Source organism: Salmo salar, chromosome ssa24 (genome assembly GCF_905237065.1).
Source record: "Salmo salar chromosome ssa24, Ssal_v3.1, whole genome shotgun sequence".
In the NCBI taxonomy this organism is placed as follows: domain Eukaryota; kingdom Metazoa; phylum Chordata; class Actinopteri; order Salmoniformes; family Salmonidae; genus Salmo; species Salmo salar.
Window position 1 is genome coordinate 36,926,350 of NC_059465.1, and position 20,733 is coordinate 36,947,082.

Consider the following 20,733-nt stretch of genomic DNA (forward strand, 5'->3'; position numbering starts at 1 on the left):
AACAGAGTTGTGGTGGCTAGTTTTTCACAACAGAGTTAACTTCAGTTTCTGAGCTGTAGGGATAAGGAAGCCCCAGAAGGTGCGGGTGGAATTGTCTCCTTCGGAACGCTTTTACCAGCACAGCTCTGACTAAAAGGATTCTGGGGTTTTTGACGTAATGGTGAGGAAACTGCATGGTTGAAGTAATTGCCAAAGGCAGAGGGCTTTTTTCTCCCCTTCGCGTCTTACCGCCTCATTCTACTCCACACCAATGTGCCTTTTAAGGGGCTGCAGAGCTGGCTGTCTTATCAACAACTGCCAGGTCCCTGCAATGCTGAGTGGAAGCCACTGTCAAAACCATCCTGTATCATTCCTTCACCAGCACAATAAAGCCGACACACATTCTGATTACAGGTTTATCATGCCCAACAAAGTCTGCCGTCTACTGGAGGCCATTTCTACAGAATTCCAACAGACACTGTGCTTAATTGGTACACTATAAAAAGGGTATATGAAAGCAGTCTAAGAAGAAACGACCCAAGAAATCGTCACATCTCAATCTAGACAGGAGGCTAAATTAAATGAGATTTTAAACATCCTGGTTGTTATCATTCTGAAAAATGATTAATATAGAGGCAATTATTGGGAGAGAGAGTACATTTATGAAGGTTAATGATGTGATATGGCAGACCTGTGTCCAATATGCGTCACAAAATGTTTGAAACATTAGCTAATCATATCAAATAATCTGAATAACACACTAGAACGCAGGGTTCAAAAAATGAATCTTACATGTATAAAAAAAATTCTCCTTTTTTCTGTCACAGCCTCTCATTCATCTATTTTCAATGACTTATTATTTCATACTTTAAAAAAAATGATGAACCCTATAAATCTAGTATGTGCAGTAGACGGAATTCATCAGACACCGCCACTGCAAAAACACACACACTGTATACAGATTTTTCTATTGTGTTATTGACTGTACGTTTGATTATCCCATGTGTAACTCTGTGTTGTTGCTTTTGTCTCACTGCTTTGCTTTATCTTGGCCAGGTCGCAGTTGTAAATGAGAACTTGTTCTCAACTGGCCAACCTGGTTAAATTTCTTTTTTTTTTAAGCAGGGAAACTCCAGTTAAAGTGCTGCTATTTGATGCATGACTGCAAAACAGATCAACAAGACAGGATTATTCTTTGTCCATTGTTGAAATGCTATTCAGATAAGCATGCAATCAAAATACCCATATTATCTTATCACCTGAACCAAGTTGACAATCAATGTAGTAATCACGTTGCTGCCAAGAGATGCTTTTCCATTGCCAAGTAGCACCCCATCACCATGTTTTCCGATTAAAATAGCCTACCATCGTGCGAGGCTTTATATTTGCAAAGCCACAACCAAATGAGAAGGTGAGAGAGGTGTGTGTGTGAGTGTGTGTGTGTGTGTGTGGGGGGGGGGTCATATGGGGGTGGGATTAGGGCTAGAGAGTAGGCGGAACCCAACTCTTGGCCAAAGACCCAGGATAGATCACCTGCAGGATGCAGTACGCCTAGAGCATCCTGTCTGGGGCCACATCCTTGGAAATATCACACGCCTACATAAAGAGAGTGGTTTGATGGTTGTAATAAGCTATTGAATAGAACAACGAAGATGAGACGACCTACAGCATGTTTTGTCTGTAAAATGCACATTCTGTGTGGAATACAATCGCACAGAAAAATATACTTAAATCCAAAGAGTTTATGGAGAAGCCAAAGTCCTCATAAAAAAAAAAAAGAACAATTAAGATAGCAAATACTTGTATTGCCTGCTTGCCAGTTGGTAGAAACAATGTTGAAATGAATTCTCAAACACATAGCCTATTTATAAAACCACATGTACAAAAAACAAAAAAATTACATTTGCAGTGAACAAATATGTAGCTAGGAGCTGCTTGGCGTGGAGTACAAGTTCTGCTTTATTAATGCAGTATTGTTAACTGTAGGGATTTGAGGATGAGTACATCATTAGTGTGAACAGAAAAAAGTCAGTGTGACACAGTTCATTTTTTAATTTTATTATTATTTTTATTTATTTAACCTTTATTTAACCAGGTAGGCCAGTTGAGAACAAGTTCTCATTTACAACTGTGACCTGGCCAAGATAAAGCAAAGCAGTGAGACAAAAATAACAGTTACACATGGGATAAACAAAACGTACAGTCAATAACACAAAATAATGACAGAAATTTGACTTTAGAATTATGACTGTAGAGAGCTGCCAGGTAATTTTTTTAATAAATTGTATTTATTTAACGTTTATTTAACTAGGCAAGTCAGTTAAGAACAAATTCTTATTTACAATGACGGCCTACCGAGGAACAGTGGGTTAACTGCCTTGTTCAGGGGCAGAACGACAGAATTTTACCTCGTCAGCTCGGGGATTCGATCGAGCAACCTTTCGGTTACTGGCCCAATGCTCTAAGCGCTAGGCTACCTGCCGCCGCAAATTTGCTCCTAAAGAATAACTATTTTTAAGTGGTTAAAAGTCTAGGCTGAGGAACGTAGGCATGTCTGTTAGTCTTTCAGTTCAACTGCAGTTCACTTTGCTATCACCCGTCCACGACGCTTGGCGTTTATCTGAAACCCCAGATGATAAATCGGTTGCTGCTCTTTATGACATTCAGAATGGACCGAGAGGGACCATCAAAACAGATGAACAACATTTGGAGCGGTTTTAAACAGCTCCCTTCAAATTTGGGTTGAATAATTAAAAGAGGGCACAGCACAGCACCTTGATGAAGCTAGCACATTCCCATGAATGGTCAAAAAACAAAAAAAGACAAACGTCTTCAGCTTTGAGCGTGAGCAGTCATGCTTTATCAGCACCTCTGAGCTTAAGTCATCCTTTATGAGTCTAGTCCATAACACCAACTCTAAAGGTCAGGGTCTCAGGGGGGTGCAAGCCTGTCCTGTTTGTCCTACTACAGTATGGGACCTACAATAGGATTACATCTTGTGTCTAATGAAGACAAGGGGTAGTATTCTAGCACTGTATATACCCTCGAATGAATCTTCAGGACAAACAAACATCATTATGTAATATCATCTTGGCTAGTTAGTTGCTGTTCGGTCTGCAAAACCAGGTGTAAAAACCACTGAGGGCTGTTGAATTAAATGTATAGGACTAGCATTTTGAGAGAACAACTTCATTGACACTTAAAATAGGAAGGTAAGATTGTACAAATAAGAGCACAAAATGTGGTTCTGGGTTAATGTGAGTGTACTGTTATGCCGGATCCACACAGACTTTGCGTGTGAGTAGAGAGCGCCAAGTCACATCGCACTGCGTAGCGTATGCCAACTTAACGGTCACGAGAATCGATAATAAACAGTTGTGTTTGTGATGTTCGCTATGTAGCCCTTGTGAAGTATTGTTGCGCGCTCCTTTTGACTCACCTTATATATGTCCTACGGGAGCCACCGTACCTGCCTCCTGTTGTTATGTTGGCTCAGGAACATCAGGAGAGTTGTAGCTAATACACTCTAGCACTTAGAACGAGACTAGCTAAATTCTTTATTTCTACATAACATCATTCTCTCTTGAACGGAGTTCCTGGAGTTTCCCAGCCATAGCCTGCCTAGGCTATATGCCTGTGCTCAAAATCAACAAAAGTTAGGCATAAAGTTATTGTTTTCAAATAGGCGTATGTATTATTGGTACTGGCAGCTCACCTTAAACACTTAGATACTTTTTAACTATACATTTCACAATTCCAGATGTCAATGCACAAACAGTTCATTTCCTCACTTTACCAGCATTGCTTCACGTAAACGTGAGAAAAATAGACTCGATGTTCTAATTTGAAACGCATGATGGCCCGTCTTTTTCTCATTCACCACTGTGCATTCTAATTCCAGCATGTACACGCTCTTTCACGCTAAAAAAAAATACAAACGCTTTGTTTAATATGGGCTTTACTCGAACCTGGATCTGGAGAAGACAACGACACAGGCAGACTATGGGGCATGCAATCTAGTTCCCCAGGCCCACGGCCTACAACATGTTTGAATGATTCATTAGAATTCACAAAAGAAGGTATTGTTTGACTGTTTTAACTTTCAGGTTAAATCCTATACATAATTTATACCTGACAAAACTGACTGAACTTAAAGAAACAATGTATTCAAGGTATGGCAGGCCCCAGCCAGCCAGCAACCCCTGACAGCAGATAGACAAAATGAATTGAGCTAGTTCTCTTTTATGACAAAGCTAAGGCCTATTGATTCAAATCCCATCTACAGATACGTGTCTGAATCCAGTATACATTTCAGTGCTTGAACAGCGTCATTTCCAAATGCTCTTTCCCCTTAAATACAGCATAAATAGTTGATCAGTCATGTTTATTAAACACTTATTCAATTCATTTTAGAGGTTTTAGAGTTTAAATTAGAAGTGTTTGATACAAAACGCAAGATGTTAATTTGGAGTCACACTGGATACTTGCGGAGAGATTCTCACCCTCTACTACATCATCTCCACGTCTTTAGCTAAGTAACTAGCGACGCCACAACATTAAAACAAGGTTTCCCCTCTTAACATATGACATCTTTCATAGAGCTTTGTTTCATATCTGCACTATCTAGCTCGCCCGAGATTACATTGGAATTTAGCATTGCTTTGATGAAGCCTTGATGCAATAAAGCCATCTGGTCTCATCATGTGGAGCTTGCTTGATTTTTCTAAGCCCCATTTCTGCCGGGCAGATCCCAGCAGATAGACTCCAACAGGGAGTGGGTTCCAAGTATTGTGTCCACACAGCCTTTATGATCCAACAACCGATAAGAAGTCCAGCTATTAATAGAACAATAATGGAGACATATGGCAGAGGATATGGTCAGGGAACGTAAGTAAATTGCGTACATGTTCTTTCCAACCCATCCCGTGTTTCATTGAAAATGCGCAATGCAGCAGAAAAATGATTGGTTAATGCTTTCAGAAGTTCAGTGCCACTGTAAGCCACATTACTCAGGTTTGATGATGATAAGAGTCGATACACAGGGACCAAGGACCAGGGAGCAGAGATCAGTTTATAGCTATGGATAGACAGAGTATTCCTAATAGGCATTACAGTACTGTACAGACGTAGGCATGCTTTCATTCATTTAATGTTATACAAAAATACACACGTTTTTAATCAACCTGACGAGACCTGAAGAGAGACCTGAAAAGAGCTGCAACCGTACTCTTCAAAAAATTGCCAAAATTGTTTATGATATTGCCTAAGAGGATAAAAAACATTTACAGTGCATTCAGAAAGACCCCTCCACACTTTGTTACATTACAGTCTTATTCTAAAATTATTGATTAAATAAATGTTTTCCTCATCAAGCTACCCACAGTACGCCATAATGACAAAGCAAAAACAGTTAAAATAAAAATAAAAAACAGAAATACCTTATTTACATAAGTATTCAGACGCTTGCTATGAGACTCAAAATTGAGCACAGGTGCATCTTGTTTCCATTCATCATCCTTGAGATGTTTCTACAACTTGTAGTCCACCTGTGGTAAATTCAATTGATTGGACATGATTTGGAAAGGACACACCTGTCTTTATAACGATCCCATAGTTGACAGTGCATGTCAGAGCAAAAACCAAGCTATGAGGTCGAAGGAATTGTCCGTAGAGCTCCGAGACAGGGTTGTGTCGAGGCACAGATCTGGGGAAGGGTACCAAACAAAAAAAATGGCTGCAGCATTAAAAGGTCTCCAAGAACACAGTGGCCTCCGTCATTCTTAAATGGAAGAAGTTTGGAACCACCAAGACTCTTCCTAGAGCTGGCCGCCCGGCCAAACTGAGCATCGGAGGAGAAGGGCCTTGGTCAGGGAGGTGACCAAGAACCCAATTGTCACTCTGACAGAGCTCCAGAAGGACAACCGTCTCTGTAGCACTCCAGCAATCTGGCCTTTATGATAAAGTGGCCAGATGGCAGCCACTCCTCAGTAAAAGGAACATGACAGCCCATTTGGAGTTTGCCAAAAGGCACCTAAAGGACTCTCAGACCATGAGAAACAAGATTCTCTGGTCTGATGAAACCAAGATATAAACTCTTTGGCCTGAATGCCAAGCGTCACATCTGGAGGAAACCTGGTACCATCCCTATGGTGAAGCATGGAGGTGGCAGCATCATGCTGTGGGGATGTTTTTCAGGGGCAGGGACTGGGAGACTAGTCAGGATCGAGGGAAAAAAGAACGGAGCAAAGTACAGAGAGATCCTTGATGAAAACCTTCTCCAGGGTGCTCAGGACCTCAGACTGGGGCTAAGATTCACCTTCCAACAAGACAACGACCCTAAGCACACAGCCAAGACAACGCAGGAATGGCTTCTCTGAATGTCCTTGAATGGCCCAGCCAGAGCCAAGACTTGAACCCGATCGAATAGCTCTGGAGAGACCTGAAAATAGCTGTGCAACGACGCTCACCATCCAACCTGACAGAGCTTGAGAGGATCTGCAAAGAATGGGAGAAACTGCCCAAATACAGGTGTACCAAGCTTGTAGCGTCATACCAAAGAAGACTCGAGGCTGTAATCGCTGCCAAAGGTGCTTCAACAAAGCACTGAGCAAAGGGTCTGAATACTTATCTAAATGTGATATCAGTTTATTTTTAACACATTTCCCAAAATTTCTAAAAACCTGTTTTTGCTTCTTAGTCATTATGAGGTATTGTGTGTAGATTGAGGGGGGGAAAAAAAACATTCATTTTGGAATGAGGCTGTAATGTAACAAAATGTGGAAAGAGTCAAGGGGTGTGAATACTTTCCCCACTGTAGCTTTACCAACCAACATACTGCAGAGCTTCATTTAACAAAGCTTTTCAAGCGCATCTTACACCCCCAGTCTCAAATTGTTGCTTTGGTGTTGAAAAAGGCTTGTTTTGAGTTATGGTGGGGATTGATTCAACACTGACGGCACACAGACGTGAAACAGGAATGGTTTCTGGAGAGTCGGATGCTGTGGGCATCTCTTTTGGCCTGCTGAGCCATTTCCCATGGAGCAATCTGATGGTGAGAGCTGAGTATGAAAGTGACATACTGATGCTGCATCTATAATTAATCTGGTTGCTCTAAACGAAGTATTGAGTTAAAGGGGTTAAAGTCCTGAGTGTGGGTTTGACAAGATATCCCATGGGGATCTGCCACAACCACACACCACTGAATACAACTAAACAAACCCAATTTTACTCCTTTGTATGTACAGTTGAAGTCGGAAGTTTACATACACCTTAGCCAAATACATTTAAACTCAGAATTTTCACAAATCCAGACACTTAATCCTAGTAAAAATTCCCTGTCTTAGGTCAGTTAGGATCACCACTTTATTTTAAGAATGTGAAATGTCAGAATAATAGTAGAGAGCATGATTTATTTCAGGTTTTATTCTTTCATCACATTCCCATTGGGTCAGACATTTACATACACACAATTAGTATTTGGTAGCATTGCCTTTAACTTGGGTCAAACGTTTCTGGTAGCCTTCCACAAGCTTCCCACAATAAGTTGGGTGAACTTAGGCCCATTCCTCCTGGCAGAGCTGGTGTAACTGAGTCTGGTTTGTAGGCCTCCTTGCTCACACACACTTTTTCATTTCTGCCCACAAATTTTCTATAGGATTGAGGTCAGGGCTTTGTGATGGCCACTCCAATAACTTGACTTTGTTGTCCTTAAGCCATTTTGCCACAACTTTGGAAGAATGCTTGGGGTCATTGTCCATTTGGAAGACCCATTTGCGACCAAGCTTTAACTTCCTGAATGATGTCTTGAGATGTTGCTTCAATATATCCACATCATTTTCCTGCCTCATGATACCATCTATTTTGTGAAGTGCACCAGTCCCTCCTGCAGCAAAGCACCCTCACAACATGATGTTTCCACCCCCGTGCTTCACGGTTGGGATGGTGTTCTTCGGCTTGCAAGCATCCCCCTTTTTCCTCCAAACATATCGATGGTCATTATGGTCAAACAGTTCTATTTTTGTTTCATCAGACCCGAGGACAGTTCTACAAAAGGTACGATCTTTGTCCCCATGTGTAGTTGCAAACCGTAGTCTGGCTTTTTTATGGAGGTTTTGGAGCAGTGGCTTCTTCTTTGCTGAGCGGCCTTTCTGGTTATGTCGATATAAGACTCGTTTTACTGTGGATATAGATACTTTGTACCTGTTTCCTCCAGCATCTTCACAAGGTCCTTTGCTGTTGTTCTGGGATTGATTTGCACTTTTCGCACCAAAGTACCTTCATCTCTAGGAGACAGAATGCGTCTCCTTCCTGAGCGGTATGACGGCTGCGTGTTATTTTTTGTACAGATGAAAGTGGGAGCTTCAGGCGTTTGGAAATTGCTCCCAAGGATGAACCAGACTTCTGGAGGTCTACCATTTTGGGGGGCGGAGGTCTTGGTGGATTTCTTTGATTTTCCCATGATGTCAAGCAAAGAGGCACTGAGTTTGAAGGTAGGCCTTGAAATACATCCACAGGTACACCTCCAATTGACTCAAATGATGTCAATTGGCCTATCAGAAGCTTCTAAAGCCATAACATAATTTTCTGGAATTTTCCAAGCTGTTTAAAGGCACAGTCAACTTAGTGTATGTAATCTTCTGACCTAACTGGAATTGTGATACAGTGAAGTGAAATAATCTGTCTGTAAACAATTGTTGGAAAAATGACTTGTGTCATGCACAAAGTAGATGTCCTAACCGACTTGCCAAAACTATAGTTTCTTAACAAGAAATTTGTGGAATGGTTGAAAAACTAGTTTTAATGACTCCAACCTAAGTGTATGTAAACGTCCGACATCAACTGTATATGTATGTATGTATGTATGCATGTATGCATGTATGCATGCATACATACATACATACTAGTGCCAGGTAAATACTGAATTAGATCAAAGAAATGTTGGTACAACGGTGGGAATAATGGCGCAAAACCATGACTTTCTCAGTAAAAACAGTCTTAACACCACCTCCTCTCTGTATGGAACATTCGGCTATCATTTGATCTCAAACACTTTTAGCACGAGTAAGCATCATACAGCGATTAACAAGAAGCATATCACTAATAATGCTCAGGCAAGCAAAGAAGATGCAAGTGATTGTGGAGAGAGAGACAGACAGAGACACACACAGAGAAACACACAGACAGAGACGCAGACAGAGACGCAGACAGAGACAGAGACGCAGACAGAGACAGAGGCGGTCTTCTAACCAATGCATGGATTCACATGTCATGACTCATCTTCTGAATGGCCGAAATAGCGCGGCACAAACAGTATTCAACACTTTCCACTCATTCCATTTCAGATCCCTCATTCAGCCTGTTGGGAAGCCACACTGTGGATGGAGGGCTGACTGACACAGAATCTATTGTGGCTGCAGATTGTGAGTGACACATTAATAACATAACACATGAAGCTAGTGTGCTGCAGTGTGATATTCAAAAACACTTACTTTCATCAAATCCTCATTTTCTACAATTCATTTTTTGGAAGTGCAAATTGGAGAATATTGCCACATGGTTGCCACAATGGAATAGGTTAAACCAACACTGACTTATCTTTCTCCGGGGATGTCTCCCAGCCTCGCTACAAGCGGCTCAGGTTGGAAAGCATGGTACAGACAATTTAATTCTGCCAAGATGAACACGCAACAAAACAGGACAAGTATAAGCCATAACAAAACGATTAGAGGGAGCTTTGCCTGCAACGGACTAGGCACTATGCACTTATTGCAGTGCCAAGGGCCAAACCCACAGTCCTTTCAAGAGCAACTCAAGCTTGAAACAATGTGCTCCAATTAAATGACAGAAACAGTGGCATGCCAAGGGCCGGGATACATGGACCCACCATGGCCTCCATTTTGAAACTGTATACATGTAGTAGAATGTATGCTTTGGCTCAGGGAGGAGGGAGAGGCGAGGCTGATGGCTGCTATTCACCACTGTAGGGCCTCTTCTGTGTGGCAACCCTAGTGATTGTCTAGGCAGCCAGCTTGAGCCCTCTGGTATGCAGACACTGCGGCTGTGAGAGCCTTGACCATTTTTACAGTAGGCTTGTGAGAAACAAGCAACCACCAGGTCAAACGCCTACAGCTGCCTCCCTCTCCAAATCCACTAGGTTTATTCAACTAAATCCAACCCGACGCTGGACATAAATGGTGTGAAATGGTCAACCAACTAACTATCTTTTGTATAAAACTGCGGCATTGTCGTAGTCATCTCTCTTTAGGGGAAAATACAGGACAAAGAAAATAGGCTACATGTAACAGTTCAAGACATAATACTCTGGAAAAACAGCCTGAAAAAAGGCCTTTAATTTCCATGCAATAGTATTCATTATGCAGCCTACCTGGGGCATGTGGATCTTTAAGTAGTGCGGTACACACTATGCATGGAAACCTTGTTTTCCTGCATTACATGCAGCACCTTTCAACAGAATCCTCTAAGATGTAAACATTCCAAATGACTATGCTGTAAGAGTGAGACAATTAGTTGAAATAGAAGGAAACAACCTTGTCTGTCATTAAAGGGCTGATGACAGTACCTACCAGGACTGGCAAGGAAAACCATACTGTAATGGCTCCCCTTTCACAACCAGTATGTGTTATTATATAGAAAAATATGTTTTTACAACATCGAATGCAGCACAAAGACAGACAGCTAAATAACTATATACCCAAGAGAATCCTACAGAGAAAAAAAAGTCAAAGAAAACAGGTATGGTATATCAATATAAAAATTAGACTAGGTATTTCACCTCACTTTATAATGCCACAGGCTTCGTTGAGATGAAAAGTTCTGATTTTCCTTCCCATTCCACAATCAACAGGGCTTGTTTGAGATCTCAGAATCCACGTAAACGTGTACGAATAGAGAGTCCAGACCACCTTAAACAACACCTTGCACGTAACTGTGTACTAACAGAGAGAGAGTCCGGACCACCTTAAAACACCTCGAACAAAAACATTGGCTAACAACTAAAAATCACTTCACTATTGCAGAAAGAAAAACAATGTCATCTGGCAATTTACATTTAGCTGAAGAAACTGTTGCAGAGGGAAAAACTAGCTCAGATTTGAGAACCAAGATCTGAGACCAAACAAGACAAACAAATGGGAATTAAATGTGTTTGGATGGATTTGCCACCTTCCCCACTCATGTCTGCATCCAACATGTATCGTGGGTGTGCTAAACAGCCACAAATCCTCAAGAAGCACAGAATTGGGGTATAGGAAAGGAGGAAAGGGGGGAATCAATGGTCCCCGCAGCAAATAAAGCTGTGACATCATTGTATGGGTACTATTATGCCACTGGGCTGTACACATCACCAGAGGAATGGATAATCACGGAACAATGGGCACCCTGAATGGGATCCCAAAGGAGAAAAAAACTAATCACCAAGGAGAAAGGAGCCCAAAAGATGGCTGCACAAAGCATCCTGGGCCATGAAGAGGACGACAAGCCCCAGACAAGGCTTTATTGTGCCATGTGACGGGTGGGAGTTTGAAGGGATTTCAGTCTGGCTGCCACCATTTTGGTTTAAAGCTATCCGATATATTGATCGCCTGACATAAAACCCATTCCTGTTATTTTACAGTTTTAACTCTAAGACTGCTTGTTAGCTCTGTGTTTTTTGGGCGAAGATTGAAAGTTTCTGTTTTCAACTTGTTGCGGATCATCTGTGGCAGAGACATGTGAGGAAGAGGAGCGTGGATGTTTTGAATAGGGATAATCACAGCACCTCTTCATAAGTAAAAATGTAATGTTTAATTGCATTCTTTATCTCTCTAGCTGATAGTAAATGAGGTCACAGCATCACTGGGAGAATTCCAACAAAGAGCTTCCGCTCCTCAGTGGATAAATACATTAGAATCAGAAGTCTTTCAAGTCAGATGCTTTGATACAAAACAAGTAGGTTTGATGAAATATAATTAGTTAGGGCACTCACTGGCTGGGAATAGCATTACAAGGAAATGGCAACCAACAACAGCACACTCATGCATAAGTCAGAATGACAGAACAGGAAAATACAATTAGGAATAATCTATTTATCTATACGAAGTAGGATGCCAGAAAGTGCTAGTCTTAGTGGTAGGGTGCAGGATTAAGAGTTGAGGTGGAGATGAAAATGTTGAAGAAGAGAAGGCCACGTTTGGCAAGAACCGTCAATATACTACCACAATTCTAAGTCACCCTGCTTGGATCGAAGCAATTCCGTAGTAATCATCTTAATACACATTCAACCTATTTAAGCATTAAGGCCAGAGGAGGTGTGGTATATGGCAAATATACCATGGCTAAGGGCTGTTCTTAAGCACGACGCTGTGCGGAGTGCCTGGACACAGCCCTAAGCCGTGGTATATTGGCCATATATCACAAACCCGAGGTGCCTTATTGCTATTATAAACTGGTTATCAACATAATTAGAACAGTAAAAATACATGTTGGCATACCTGTAGTATACCATGGCTGTCAGCCAAACAGCACTCAGGGCTCGAACCACCCAGTTTATAATACATCTTAGACCTCTCAAATTCAACCTTGAAGCCAGTCACCCCCACGCTGTTCCCCTGTAACCAGGGACTGTTTTAGACGTGGGATACCAAGGTGTGTGCAATTAATTAATCAGGAAGAACAGAAAACCAGCAGGCTCCGGACCTCGTAGGGTAAGAATTGAATACCCGTCCCTGCCTTACACCATCAGAGCAAAGACCTATAAATGAATAACCATTCTATGACTCATACTGAAGGTTACATTAAATTAGCAAACTGGTAGGTTTATTTTAATTAGCTATGTCTACAAACACTATGTATAATGAGCTAATCCCCAAGCTGGCCCATTTAGAGCAGTGAGCAATGGAATCCTCTAATGCTGAGGGACAGAGAGATGAGAGAGAGGCCCAGAGACTGTTGAAGGATTTTACCATCTCAGACTTCAAGTAACATCTGAGAGACGTTGTTTGTGCGTTTGTGTGTGTGTGTTAGGGATATGTAACTCCAGCGGCTCCCTGGCTGGCTTGGATGGAGAGGAGAGGAGACAGGTTTCATACTATACACTACTGGAGGTTTGCTTGCTTCTCCTCTGGGATTGGGCTGATGAAGCAAGACACTGATCAGGTGGGAGTTCTCTAACTCCGATACTTGGCTTCCAAATCAATAATGTACAGCTGTCCTCCTCCTCCTCCCTCTCAGAGATCCAATATCACACTACCTGGAAGGTTATCTGGGTATTATCAAGTCTTCTCCCTTCAAATCAACACTATATACTGAAATGGTTTCAGAGATAGTTGTTATTTTGTTATTACGTGCATGCAGAATAACTTCTGAATTGAAAATATTTGTTAATGATATTGTGAAACTCTGAAGACAAACAAGATGATCTACAGAACACACACACACACACACACACACACACGAGGTCGACCGATTAATCGGAATGGCCGATTAATTAGGGCCGATTTCAAGTTTTCATAACAAAACAAAACAAAAAACAAACAAAAAAATAAAATAATAATAATAATAATAGGTATTTCTGGCCACTGATTTGCCGATGTAAAATTTGTATTTATTTTTTTAATTAAAAATATATATCTTTACACCTTTATTTAACTAGGCAAGTCAGATTAAGAACACATTCTTATTTTCAATGACGGCCTTGGAACGGGGGTTAACTGCCTTGTTCAGGGGGGATTCGGGGATTCGTTTTTGCAACCTTCCGGTTACTAGTCCAACGCTCTAACCACCTGCCTTACATTGCACTCCACGAGGAGCCTGCATGGCAGGCTGACTACCTGTTATGCGAGGGAAGCAAGAAGCCAAGGTAAGTTGCTAGCTAGCATTAAACTTATCTTATAAAAAACTATCAATCTTAACATAATCACTAGTTAACTACACATGGTTGATGATATTACTAGTTTATCTAACGTGTCATGCGTTGCATATAATCGATGCGGTGCCTGTTAATTTCTCATCGAATCACAGCTTACTTCGACAAACGGTGATGATTTAACAAGCGCAATTGCGAAAAAAAGCACTGTCGTTGCACCAATGTACCTAACCATAAACATCAATGCCTTTCTTTAAAATCAATACACAAGTATATATTTTTAAACCTGCATATTTAGTTAATATTGCCTGCTAACATGAATTTATGTCACTTCTCTTGCGTTCCGTGCAAGCAGTCAGGGTATATACAGCAGTTTGGGCCGCCTGGCTCATTGCGAACTGTGTGAAGTCCATTTATTCCTAACAAAGACCGTAACTAATTAGCCAGAATTTTACATAATTATGACATAACATTGAAGGTTGTGCTATGCAACAGGAATATTTAGACTTAGGGATGCCACCCGTTAGATAAAATACGGAACGGTTGCGTATTTCACTGAAATAATAAAACGTTTCATTTTCGAAATGACCGTTTCCGGATTCGACCATATTAATGACCAAAGGCTCGTATTTCTGTGTGTTATGTTATAGTTAAGTCTATGATTTGATATTTGATAGAGCAGTCTGACTGAGCGATGGTAGGCAGCAGCAGGCTCATAAGCATTCATTCAAACAGCACCTTCATGCGTTCTGCCAGCAGCTCTTAGCAATTCTTCAAGCATTGCGCCGTTTATGACTTCAAGCCTATCAACCCCCGAGATTAGGCTGGTGTAACCCATGTGAAATGGCTAGCTAGTTAGCGGGTGCGCGCTAATAGCGTTTCAAACATCACTCGCTCTGAGACTTGGGAGTGGTTGTTCCCCTTGCTCTACATGGGTAACGCTGCTTCGAGGATGGCTGTTGTCGATGTGTTCCTGGTTCGAGCCCAGGTAGGAGCGAGGAGAGGGACGGAAGCTATACTGTTACACTGGCAATACTAAAGTGCCTATAAGAACATCCAATAGTCAAAGGTATATGAAATACAAATGGTAGAGAGAGAAATAGTCCTATAATAACTACAACCTAAAACTTCTTACCTGGGAATATTGAAGACTCATGTTCAAAGGAACCACCAGCTTTCATATGTTCTCATGTTCTGAGCAAGGAACTTAAACGTTAGCTTTCTTACATGGCACATATTGCACTTTTACTTTCTTCTCCAACACTTTGTTTTTGCATTATTTAAACCAAATTGAACATGTTTCATTATTTATTTGAGGCTAAATTGATTTTATTGATGTATTATATTAAGTTAAAATAAGTGTTCATTCAGTATTGTTGTAATTGTCATTATTACAAATAATAACTTTTTTAAATTAAATAAGTGAAAGAAAAAAATAATAATAATAAATTGGCCGATTAATCGGTAGCGTCTTTTTTGGTCCACCAATAATCAGTATCGGCGTTGAAAAATCTGAATCGGTCGACCTCTAATACACACACACACACACACACACACACACACTTGAACAGTTTAAAGTTGAACCAGAAAACCATTCTCTGTAGACAGCAGATCCTGGGAACGCCAGAAATTGTTGTGGAGCAACAGTGCCCCCTCTTGGGTGTTAGAGGCACAGCCTCTCAGCAGATTGTGATGAACTGTGGCTGCTCCTCCCATTAGCTTGGCTTGCCTCAGGTCTGTAGCTATCTATTCCCAACAGGCCCATGTAAGTGGATTTAAATAAATTGATTGATGTTTTTCTTGCTTGGGAGGAAATATTGAGAGAACATTTTTTTTAATCATCATCATATAGTGTGTATGAGATAAAGAAAAGCACATATTACTGTGTGAGAGATTATTATTATTATTTTTAAAAGTCTTCACATTTTCAAACAGTTTAGTAATGCCCACGTCCATAGCATACAAGACAGTGAATTCTATGCGTTACAGCTGGATCAGTCAACAGACGTGGCGGGCCTGGCACAGCTCCTGGTATATGTCCGTTACGTTTATGGGGGGTCAATTAAGGAAGACATCCTCTTCTACAAACCACTGGAAACCAGGACAACATGAGAGGATATTTTTAAAGTACTGGACAGCTTTGTGACATCAAATGGACTTTGGTGGTCAAGATGTGTTGGTATCTGTACTGATGGTGCAAAAGCCATGACAGGGAGACACAGCGGAGTGGTAAGGCGCGTGTGCAAGCAGTTGCTCCTGACGCAACTTGGGTACACTGCAGCATCCACCGAGAGGCTCTTGCTGCCAAAGGAATGCCTGACAGCTTGAAAGACATTTTGGAGACGAGCTTAAAGTTTTTTTTACAGACCAGAATTTTCACTTGTCTGACCGCTTGCATGATGACGAGTTTCTCACACGACTGGCCTATCTGGGTGATGTTTTTTTCCTCGCCTGAATGATCTGAATCTAGGATTACAGGGACTCTCCGCAACTATACTCAATGTGTGGGACAAAATTGAGGCTATGACTGACCCTTTCCCTCCTGGACAAAAGGAACACTTACGTGAGAATGCTATTCATTGACTACAGCTCAGCGTTCAACACCATAAAGCTCATCACTAAGCTAAGGATCCTGGGATTAAACACCTCCCTCTGCAACTGGATCCTGGACTTCCTGACCGGCCGCCCCCAGGTGGTGAGGGTAGGTAGCAACACATCTGCCACGCTGATCATCAACACTGGAGCTCCCCAAGGGTGCGTGCTCAGTCCCCTCCTGTACTCCCTGTTCACCCACGACTGCATGGCCAGGCACGACTCCAACACCATCCTTAAGTTTGCAGACGACACAACAGTGGTAGGCCTGATCACCGACAAGACAGCCTATAGGGAGGTCAGAGACCTGGCCGAGTGGTGCCAGAATAACAACCTATCCCTCAACGTAACCAAGACTAAGGAGATGATTGTGGACTACAGGAAAAGGAGGACCGAGCACGCCCACATTCTCATCGACGGGGCTGTAGTGGAGCAGGTTGAGAGCTTCAAGTTCCTTGGTGTCCACATCAACAACAAACTAGAATGGTCCAAACACACCAAGACAGTCGTGAAGAGGGCACGACAAAGCCTATTCCCCCTCAGGAAACTAAAAAGATTTGGCATGGGTCCGGAGATCCTCAACAGGTTCTACAGCTGCACCATCGAGAGCATCCTGACTGGTTGCATCACTGCCTGGTACGGCAACTGCTTGGACTGACCGCAAGGCACTACAGAGGGTAGTGTGTACAGCCCAGTACATCACTGGGGCTAAGCTGCCTGCCATCCAGGACCTCTACACTAGGCGATGTCAGAGGAAGGCCCTAAAAATTGTCTATGACAATTTTTAGTCATAGACTGTTATAGACTGTTCTCTCTACTACCGCAAGGCAAGCGGTACCGGAGTGCCAAGTCTAGGACAAAAAGGCATCTCAACAGTTTTTACCCCGAAGCCATAAGACTCCTAAACAGGTAATCAAATGGCTACCCGGACTATCTGCATTGTGTGCCCCCCCCAACCCCTCTTTTTACGCTGCTGCTACTCTCTGTTTATCATATATGCATAGTCGCTTTAACTATACATTCATGTACATGCTACCTCAATTGGCCCGACCAACCAGTGCTCCCGCACATTGGCTAACCGGGCTGTCTGAATTGTGTCCCGCCACCCACCAACCCCTCTATTACACTACTGCTACTTTCTGTTCATCATATATGCATAGTCACTTTAACCATATCTACATGTACATACTACCTCAATCAGCCTGACTAACCGGTGTCTGTATGTAGCCTCGCTACTTTTATAGCCTCACTAATGCAACAAGGGCAACCAGTGAAGAACAAACACCATTGTAAATACAACCCATATTCGTTTATTTATTTTCCCTATTGTACATCGTTACATCACTGTATATAGATATAATATGACATTTTAAATGTCTTTATTCTTTTGGAACTTCTGAGAGTGTAATGTTTACTTTTCATTTATTATCTACTTCACTTGCTTTGGCAATGTTAATATATGTTTCCCATGCCAATAAATCCCTTATATTGATATATATGAGAGAGAGAGAGGAGAGAGGAGAGAACTCTGGGGACAGAATACCAAAACAACACCATAAACACGAACACCTGATAAACCTGGTGTTACCATAACAACCAAGGGAACCGTTAGGTTCCAATTTTCTGATGAAAATCTGCAAATGTTGTCCATTGATGGTCACAAATGGTCTACTGACACTGTACAGATACAGACCCCACAGGACTAAAAGGAAAGCTGGCCCTTGAGGCCATCGTTAACAAGCTCCCTGCTGTCTGGTTTCAGGTCTGCTTCATTGTCAAGAGGGACACATGCAGAATTAGCATCCATTTTGGAGATTGAATGGATCCCCTGAGATCTGCTAAGTAAACAGCCCCTCTGTTTTTAGTGGGTAACAAAGGTGTGTGTGTTCAACAGTGTGAAGTAGGCCATTTACCTCAGAATCCTCATTTCTGACACCGAGCTCCAGCACTGCATGTGGATCCTTCAACTTGGCTTGGGTGGACTTGGCCATCTGAAGGTTGAGCTGCCATCCGACATGTTCCAGCTATCAACCATACAGAAACCACGATAAAAACATTTTAAATGCTGTTCGTTGTTGCAGTAACTTCATTGTTGATGCAATATCCCCAGCGGACTTGGCAGTTTCACCCATTAAGGATTCTAGCTTTAAGAAATCTTAAGAAACAATTCTGGCCCGGTTTTTCCCAATAGCGCTGGAATTTAGGCTTACGAGTGTTAACGATCTATCGTTCAAAATCTTGATTCTATGTTTAGTGGAGATCTTGTATAAAGTGATGTGGAAGGGCAAGAAAGCACCTAACGACCAACTTAGCCGAGGCAGTCGGTAAATAACAAGCTTTAAGTGCAACTTTAGTAACAATGGTTTTGGGAAACGGCTCTGATTTAACGATGCCCCAACGAAGGTTCTAACGATGACCTTAACCTTAAGATGCTTTTGGGAAACCGGGCCCTGATCAGTTGGATGGTACAGTGAAAGCACATTTAAAGCAGAGGCCCAATGGGACCGCTAAGTGGCAGAACGCTCCATTAATCTGCTTTAGCAGTGAAATAGATTAGGTGTGGTGAGAGGAGAGATGACGCCGAGTGGCATAATAAACCTGGACTTCTCTCTGTGTGGTCCCAGGATGTCACAGCACCAAGTGTGATGACACCCACTCCAGCCTCCCAAGGGGGACAATGCTAAAGACTACTTCCCAAATGGCACCCTAATCCCTGATGGTCCCAGTCAAAAGTAGTGCACTATAAGTAGTGTACTATATAGGGAATAAAGTGCCATTTAGGACACCCCCGAAGACTGCTGTCAATAAGAGTATCATGACAACATCACAGGCAATAGTTTTTTTAACCAGGCAAGTCAGTTAAGATCAAATTCTTATTTTCAATGACGGCCTACCAGGGAACAGTGGGTTAACTGCCTTGTTCAGGGGTAGAACATTTGTATAATGTATAATCGTTCATGTTCAAATTATCAGTTGGATCTGGCAGTTTCCTATCCATGCCAGTGTGGCTCGGGACTTTGGCTCAACTGGACTGGCTTAATGCCACAAAGAAAGTGCAAACGTTTTCTGCTTTCATTGTTTAGCCACTAGAGATAGGAAAGCCTAAACATTATGTTTGTACGCAATGCAATAATGCAATTAGCCATTCTACGTACTTGTGCAGTGACGCAATTTGTAACTGGACACAACTACGCAAGATCGCCATTTCTCGTAGCTACAGTAATGGCATTATTTCGTTGAGTACGTACGATATAAATAAAGCTTAAACGCCATAGCAGGGGCAGATTTACTGCACTGCCGTTGACACAGTTTCTCCTCACCTTTTTGGGAGCAAAAATCCTCTGCCTGACCTTCTCCACGACATCTGGGCAGACAGCGGTCCAGGCCTGGCAGAAGGCCTCCGCCTTCTCTGGGGAAAGATGGATCTTCTCCAGCTGCTGCTTCAGGGATGCAGGCTTCACATTATGATAGACAGCCTGCATAGAGATAGACGATCTGTAATAGTGATAGACAGCCTGCATAGAGATAGACGATCTGTAATAGTGATAGACAGCCTGCATAGAGATAGGGGATCTGTAATGGTGATAGACAGCCTGCATAGAGATACGGGATCTGTAATAGTGATAGACAGCCTGCATAGAGATAGACGATCTGTAATAGGACTCGAGGCACTCTTCTTTTTATTCACCGTCGCTTAACACATGTTTAGACGCTAAATCTTGGTCTACATTATATTTCATCTTTATTTAACCAGGTAGGCTAGTTGAGAACAAGTTCTCATTTGCAACTGCGACCTGGCCAAGATAAAGCAAAGCAGTTCGACACATACAACAACACAGAGTTACACATGGGATAAACAAAACATACTGTCAATAATACAGTAGAAAAAAAGAAAACAAAAGTCTATACACAGCATGTGCAAATGAGGTAAGATAAGGGAGTTAAGGAAATAAATAGCCCATGGCGGAAGTAATTACAATATAGCAATTAAACACTGGAATGATAGAATATCTCTACTGAGCATCCAACCCAGCTTTAATGAGGAAAAAAGGTACATGTACAGTATGTGGCCATACCATTGAGATGTTGTACCAATTCTACACATGACACCTCAACTCATATTACTCAGTGGAGAAACCTACCGCCAGGTGAAGTTTCCTGCAGAATTCTGGGTGAATTGCAATGATGAAAGTCAATGCTTCTGTAGTTTGTTAGTAGTCAGCTATTTGGCTGGCAGCTGGCGTTTGTGTGACCACATTGTTATGGAGCGGCAGGTAGCCTAGTGGTTAGAGGTTTGGGCC

General features: G+C 42.0%; 1 protein-coding gene across 2 annotated transcripts in view; it reads right to left on the minus strand.

Moving 5' to 3' along the window:
• commd10 (COMM domain containing 10) overlaps positions 1-20,733 on the minus strand; it is a 38,352-nt gene that overhangs the window by 13,596 nt on the left and 4,023 nt on the right. For both annotated transcript variants that reach the window (XM_045706578.1, NM_001146382.1), the window contains 2 exon segments: positions 19,753-19,908; positions 18,346-18,456 (listed from right to left, as the gene is read on the minus strand). In XM_045706578.1, coding sequence (XP_045562534.1) covers positions 18,346-18,456; positions 19,753-19,908 — 267 coding nt within the window.